The sequence below is a fragment of the Cebidichthys violaceus genome, unplaced genomic scaffold (genome assembly GCF_023349555.1).
Source record: "Cebidichthys violaceus isolate CVI_PGR_0920_01 unplaced genomic scaffold, fCebVio1.0.p SCAF_11, whole genome shotgun sequence".
NCBI lineage: Eukaryota > Metazoa > Chordata > Actinopteri > Perciformes > Stichaeidae > Cebidichthys > Cebidichthys violaceus.
The window spans coordinates 2,737,426-2,744,003 of record NW_027176274.1 but is presented as its reverse complement, the minus strand read 5'-3'; the positions used below and the strand labels follow the sequence as shown (position 1 = coordinate 2,744,003).

Below are 6,578 nucleotides of genomic sequence, written 5' to 3'. Positions count from 1 at the left end.
ATCTAAGATCTGTATAAGACCCACAGTATGAGTACAAACCCGTGTTAATGAGTGCCACCAGAAGGGAATTGAACCATTGCGCTCATGACTGTGTGTTAGTGCCTTGCTAAACTCCCCGTGCTCCATGCACACTGTCCCTCGGTGGGCGTGAGTATATGGCCCCAGCCCTCTCTAAATATAACTCCCCTCCAAAACAGAAAGAGAGAGAGACGGAGGGAAGGGATAACTCACCCAATCGGAGGCGGCCTTAAAAGTTTTTTTTTTTTTTTTTTTTGTTAGAATACAGTGTGTGTGTGTCTTATATCGTTTTGATCCATTTGTGGCCCCGGGTGGTGCTGGTGGAGAGCGCAGCGGGACGCGCATTGTCTGTATGCAAACTGGAACGACATGGCCATTGTACGCGTTCAGGCATATATGGAGGCACCGATAGCTCGGGGGGAAACAGCCCGTCTGAAGTCCCAGGAGTGAGGAGCCCTCGGCCGTGTTGTGCGCGTTTCGTTTCCATTTAACCGCTCGGGTCCGTCGCTATGAGTTGCCTGGATGTGATGTACCACCAAAGCTATGGAGCGCACTACCTCCCCGCAGCGGCATACAAGGCGACGTACTACAACCACCATCACCAGCAACAACAGGTGAGATATTATTCATACAACTTTAGAAGCTATCGAGTGACACAACAACCTGACTGTTTTTAGTTTTGAATGCTGGACATTTCACTCGATAACTAAAGAAGTGTGTGGCATAACTAATTAAGGACAACTATTTTTGATAGGCTGCTGAAGAAAATGTGTAAGTTAACTTTGTGTGTGTGTGTGTATATATATATATATATATATATATATATATATATATATATATATATATATATATATATATATAGGCCTACCATAAAGTTAAGAATGTGACCTCCCCTAAAGGAATATGTTGTAGACTTTTCACAACACAAAAACAAATACGAAATCGTATCTTTTCGGTTTTTTTCCTCATTAAAGTGTTTTACTCTATTGCCTGACTTCTCTTCAGGACGCCACTTCAAACTTCCATTACCCCTCACGATCACCCCTCTTAACTTCAATTTCGGTTTTTGAACGATTTCAAATTCCGGCCTGATGTTCGGTATTCACTTCAGGTCAGGCGTAATGACACGGAACTATTAATCCTGCGGTCAAATGGTGATGTAATGACAGCCGGTCAGTCACTCAGGAATGTGGATGGGGCACACTGAGCTTTACAAATAGTTGGAATGCAGTGTGGGGGGAAAAAAGTAACTCATTTTCCCACAGCTCCCCGTGATTATGATACTCAGACATGTTTTTATTGTGTGGAAAACAACGGTAGCATGTGTAATAAGATTTGACTCTTTATTCTCCATCTAAATTTAGGCTCTACTAACATATTAACTATTTGTTGATTCTATTAAAATGTAGTTTACTTCTGTTTTGATCTGCAAATGAATCTCTCTCTCTCTCTCTCTCTCTCTCTCTCTCTCTCTCTCTCCAGAGGAGGCTGAGTGTTTACAGTAAGATGCAGGAGTGTATGGAGCAGCAGCAGCAGCAAGGAGGAGGAAGGGGGATGCTTTCCAGGGATCAGGGCCTTCGACAGGGTCCTGCGGCACCAGAAACCGAATCGGGCCGTAGATCCGCATCCGATTCAGACCTGAAGGATGGTACTCAACCGGCAGAGGCAGAGTACTTGAGCTCCAGCTGCGTTTTGTTCACCTACTTCCAAGGCGACATCGGCGACGTGGTAGACGAGCATTTCTCCCGGGCTCTCAGTCAGTCCAGCACCTTCAACAGCGAGACCAAACCGATCAGAGTGACTCAGCCGTCAGCCTCAGCCATGTCTGGCTTATGGAAAGGTGAGGGGTGCAGCAAAATACATAGCTGACAGACCCTTAGTTAATGTTTATATTCCTTAAAACACTGGAATTATTGTGTTGCCGTGTGTTCAAGTCGTTGTGATGCGGTTGTTTCAGATGGGTCTCTCTCTGAGGGTCAGAGCAGCTCAGTGTGGAACAGCACCTATCCATCCCAGGCCAGTCCTTGCCTTCCGTCTGTCTCTGTCTCAGTCCACCCAGACTTCTCTTCCAGCCCCGTTTCCTTCAACCACCCAGATGGAGCTCTGTGGGCCGACCACGTGCTCTCCCAGGCCAGCCTCCCCCCTCCGGCTGCCCTCCACGACAGCTGGGCCTACGGCCTGAACCCCCCGAGTTCAAGCGGATACTCCAACGTCCACAACGTCTACCATCCTCACCCTCACCCCCACATCCACACCCGGCACCACCACCCCATGCTCCATTCGTACCCGACCCACAGCTCGCCGTTGGATCCCAGGTTTAATCCCCTGCTGCTGCCCGGCGTTAGGACCCAAAGCCAGCCGACCGCCGGCACTGGGAGTTCCCCACTCAGCGAGGGGTTGAAGACGGAGATGGACCCCGGCAGCAGCAGCAGCATCAGCAGCGGCAGCAGCAGCGCCGTCACGGCTACCTCCGTCACCTGGACTCCCTCGGCCCTCCACGGATCCTTGGAGGTGTATGACTCAGGTAGATACGAAAGCGATGCATTCACTTTCAAGCATTTGTTAAACTTCACCCGTCATGTAACTCGCCCAGCAAGTGACACTCGGCTCAGTAGTAATCCCCCTTTCTTTCTTTCTCTCCTGCAGCTCTGGATCAGACCAAAGCAAAGACGTCAGTGTGGTTCTAACTGATGTACTGACATTGAGGGGGAAAAAAAAGAATCAATTCACACCAAAAAGGACCTACTATGTGGCTCTATCAATGTAAAACCAGCACTGTAATGTACTATGTAGATAGAAGGCTTACTGTAGCTTAGACTATGAGTCTTGCACTGTCAACAGAACTTATTATGGAGGTGAACTCAGGCTTTGGACTTAAATGACAGTGATCTCCTGCTTTGGCTGCAGGTCAAGGGTCGCGAAGAATGATTTAAAAAAAAAACAAAAAAAAAAAACGGACTACTAGCTTTAAGAATGGGAAGCCTCTTCTTCTCTGACGGCACAAAAAAAACTGCATTTCTCTTTCATGCAATGTGAGACCAAGTGGTTCTGTTTCAAGGGCTTGATTTTGATCCACATTTTAGTTTTGTACAGTAAATGTTTGTTGATGTCTCTAAATGTTTTTTGTGTGTGTACAGTGTTGCCATGCTACGTTGTTGTTCGCTGGATGACTTTTGCTAAAATTCTTGCCTGAATGCTTCTTTACTTTTTGCCTTAAGGGATTGTGTAGTGTAAATATTGGTATTATATGTTTAAGTAATAAATTGTTGAACTGTATTTGCACGTGAAGGTTCTTTTTTTTTTTTTTAGGCATGCATTTACTAAACTTATGTAGAATCCAAGACAAACATTTTCTTCCAATCCTCTATTAGAGGGTATATTGAGCACATCAGTCGAAAATGTGTTCAATTCATTCAATTCCTGCTCCCAAGAGATCATACATAACTTTTCCATTACGTCAAATCAGAAAAAAAAGTTTCCTTTAGGAAGATACCAAACAACAATAACATGTAGTGCTTTTGCCATTCACCTAAAAAGAAGGAAAATCGGGCAACTGGGCTCTTGCTCAAAATAAGAACGACTGCATAACTTTAATACTTCAGGTACAAACACAGCTGAACCAGACAGGAGCTGAGTTCCACTGTAGGGAAGTGGGTTGCATTCCACAGACAGTTATTGTAAGATAGCATGACATGTCTGTCTCCACACAAACACGCATGTGAAAACACACACACACACACACACACACACACACACACTCCCAGACTTGAGAAACACACACCAAGGAATGCATTTCCTGTCTGGACAGGAAGTTTGTCAGAGTGGCAGATTACTGAGACGTTCAAAGACACAAGCAGAAAGACAGATTTCAGGTGTACACAGTTACAACGCTGGTTTGGTTTCATTCTGTTATAAAAGATCTCATGCATATTCAAATGAAATTAAAAAAAAAATCACAGCCTGGAGATCAGTGTTTGAATCTACATTCTTGAAGAAGTGATCATAATGGACATTGGTATGAGCTGGATGCTGCTTTAAATACTTACTTCAGGCTCGGTCCAGTGCCAGGACAAGCAATGTTTGAACCCACCCTGACATAATCAACAGCTGGTTGAGCTTGTGCCATCGTGGCTCTGTGTATATGTGTGTGTGTGTGTGTGTGTGTGTGTGTGTGTGTGTGTGTGTGTGTGTGTGTGTGTGTGTGGCGAGCAGTCTGACCAGGTGGATCAGCAGTAGCAGCCCGCTAACATTCCACCCTCCTCCCCCACGTCGCCCATTCTCCGCCAAACATCAGGATTTCATATCTGGAGCTCAGCTGCTGCATTTCCATCCAAAGTATCAACAAATCAATCGTAATGAAAAACCTTAGTGGAAAAGGCTAATCCAACACTCAGAATTGATGATATTTGGTCATTATCAACAAAAACACTTTCCACATCCACCAAGTGGATCGGGTGGATGATACGATTTTACTGAAATCTAACAACAAAGGGCGATCCGAACCACGCGGACAAGCTGTTGAGTGTCTAGCTTGATAATAATGATTATCATCAATAAATCTCATTATAAATATATATACAGTATCTACACTTAAGCCTCTGTTCAATACAGCCCTGGAGACTGTGATGCATTCAGTGGTCTGAGTGTGTAATTGCCAACTTGCACGTTGCTGTCTATTACTTTGTATGGACAGCACTCAGTATGAACAACACTATCAGACACAGAAGTGTAACAACAAAACACACAATTGATCAATTCATGGATTGTTTATTTGCATTGATTTTGCCATTAAAACTGTCAAAGATAAGGGATTTTTAATCACGGCCATGTTTACAGACATTTGATAATCTTAACTGTGTTAACCCTTTATCCGCTGAAAACATCACCCTTATCTAAGAAAAATCTGAGTAAGTAAGACTTATTGACATGAGTTTTTAGTATTCTTTTCATGTACTATTCCATGTAATGTCATCACACTATCGTTCAACGATGGTACCGAGCCCTGCACCTCTTCCTAAACATCCTCCAGTTGTGGGTTTATCTTTCATTTATGTGTTGAGATACGGACATGTTTGCCCTGTTTGAGTTCCTTTCAGCAGTAAAACAATAGGCTTTAATTTACATGTAAATGTTACACATTCATACAGAAAAGAAAAGCAAGAGACCAGGTGAAAAAAAGACCAGACCAAAGGGGAAAAAAAGGAGACTTTAGAAGACTTTCCTGCTAAGTATCCTTCCCTTTCCTCTCCTCTCCTCTCCTCTCCTTCAGAGCTCCTTATTAGCATTAGCATATAGCTTCTGCAATCAGCATGTAGTGTTCTTATATGCTAACTAACAGGCCTCCCACTGGAAGGCTTGGAACATCACCACAGGCACTTCCACTGCAGGAAGAAGATATACAGTAATATAGAGCTGGAGGCTGCATGAAAGTGAATTCATATTTCAATTATACAAAAAGGGGAATAAAAACGGGGCAGTCAGACGTTTAGGAAATGTTGCATGTGTAGCATTTGCTTTTAATTAAAGTTTAAATTGTTGTTGCATTGTGCTGATACTTAAGATCTTCAAAACGATAATTGCTGACATCGTCATGTATGTATACATATGTATTTAGCAACCCTATATGACTAATTGATAATATATACGCCAGTAAACAAAGCAATATGAATTTAATATGTGTTACAGTCTGGTAAATCTTTCCAAATGGATATATTTTATCTTTTTAAATCTCAAACTTACACTTGTAAACGTCAGAGAAACACAATTACAAGCCCAAACACACACGCCCGTATGCGCACACACACACACACACACACACACACACACACACACACACACACACACACACACACACACACACACACACACACACATGTTTGGAGGCACAAAAGACACCAAATGAAAAAAGGATGAGCCTGAGGCCGATCTGGGGCTTTGGGTCCTCATCTCCTCATTGCCATGATTGCCTCTTTTGTAACCAAAATGTATTTCTTTTCTGTAACAGAAGATGGCATTAATCTGAAGAATTGTAAGGAGATCGCTTTATTTCCTCTTTATTTTCTTGGAATTCACATTTTCTCCTGACCTGGACAGCCTCGTTTGAACCTTTCATGATCCTGAGTCAGACTGAACTTCCCGCACTCTAAACCCCAGCCGGGTTCTTATCGCTTTCATTTTTTATATATATTTTATATGTGTAATTTCCACATTCAGAAGAAGGGCCGAGGAAAGCTGGAGGGGAGATAAGACAAGCGTTTTCCTTCATTTATCTAAAGTTCATTGATATTGGTTTATTATTTGACTTCTGTTGTTATTTTAACCCAAACCCGATCGTTGCCTAAACCTCATAAAAATGTTTCCTGTGAATACAGAAGTTCATTTTGAAAAACCGTATGCATGTGATGAGCGCACACTGTCACGTTGCTGGACATTCAGACGGAAAACGCAAGAAAATGTGAGAAATAACTCTCCGTAAGATATCATATGAGCCTTTGTATGAGGAAATGTTGAGCCATAAAGTTACCTACAATAAGGAGCAACATAATCTCTCTGTCTCACAT

At 43.0% G+C, this 6,578-nt stretch overlaps 1 protein-coding gene across 1 annotated transcript; it reads left to right on the top strand.

Annotated features, from left to right (window-relative positions):
- Positions 1-299: 299 nt before the first annotated feature.
- vgll3 (vestigial-like family member 3) lies at positions 300-3,294 on the top strand. Its single transcript, XM_068734411.1, has 4 exons — positions 300-632; positions 1,501-1,858; positions 1,976-2,542; positions 2,665-3,294. The coding sequence occupies exons 1-4, from the start codon at positions 528-530 to the stop codon at positions 2,703-2,705; spliced, it is 1,071 nt and encodes a 356-aa protein (XP_068590512.1). The 5' UTR covers positions 300-527; the 3' UTR covers positions 2,706-3,294.
- Positions 3,295-6,578: the final 3,284 nt, after the last annotated feature.

Bases quoted from the DNA above. Each gene is read 5' to 3' on its own strand.
- vgll3 (XM_068734411.1), top strand. From the start codon at position 528: ATGAGTTGCCTGGATGTGATGTACCACCAAAGCTATGGAGCGCACTAC. The intron at 1,859-1,975 runs GTGAGGGGTGCA...CGGTTGTTTCAG, and splicing joins CATGTCTGGCTTATGGAAAG to ATGGGTCTCTCTCTGAGGGT. The intron at 2,543-2,664 runs GTAGATACGAAA...TCTCTCCTGCAG, and splicing joins CTTGGAGGTGTATGACTCAG to CTCTGGATCAGACCAAAGCA.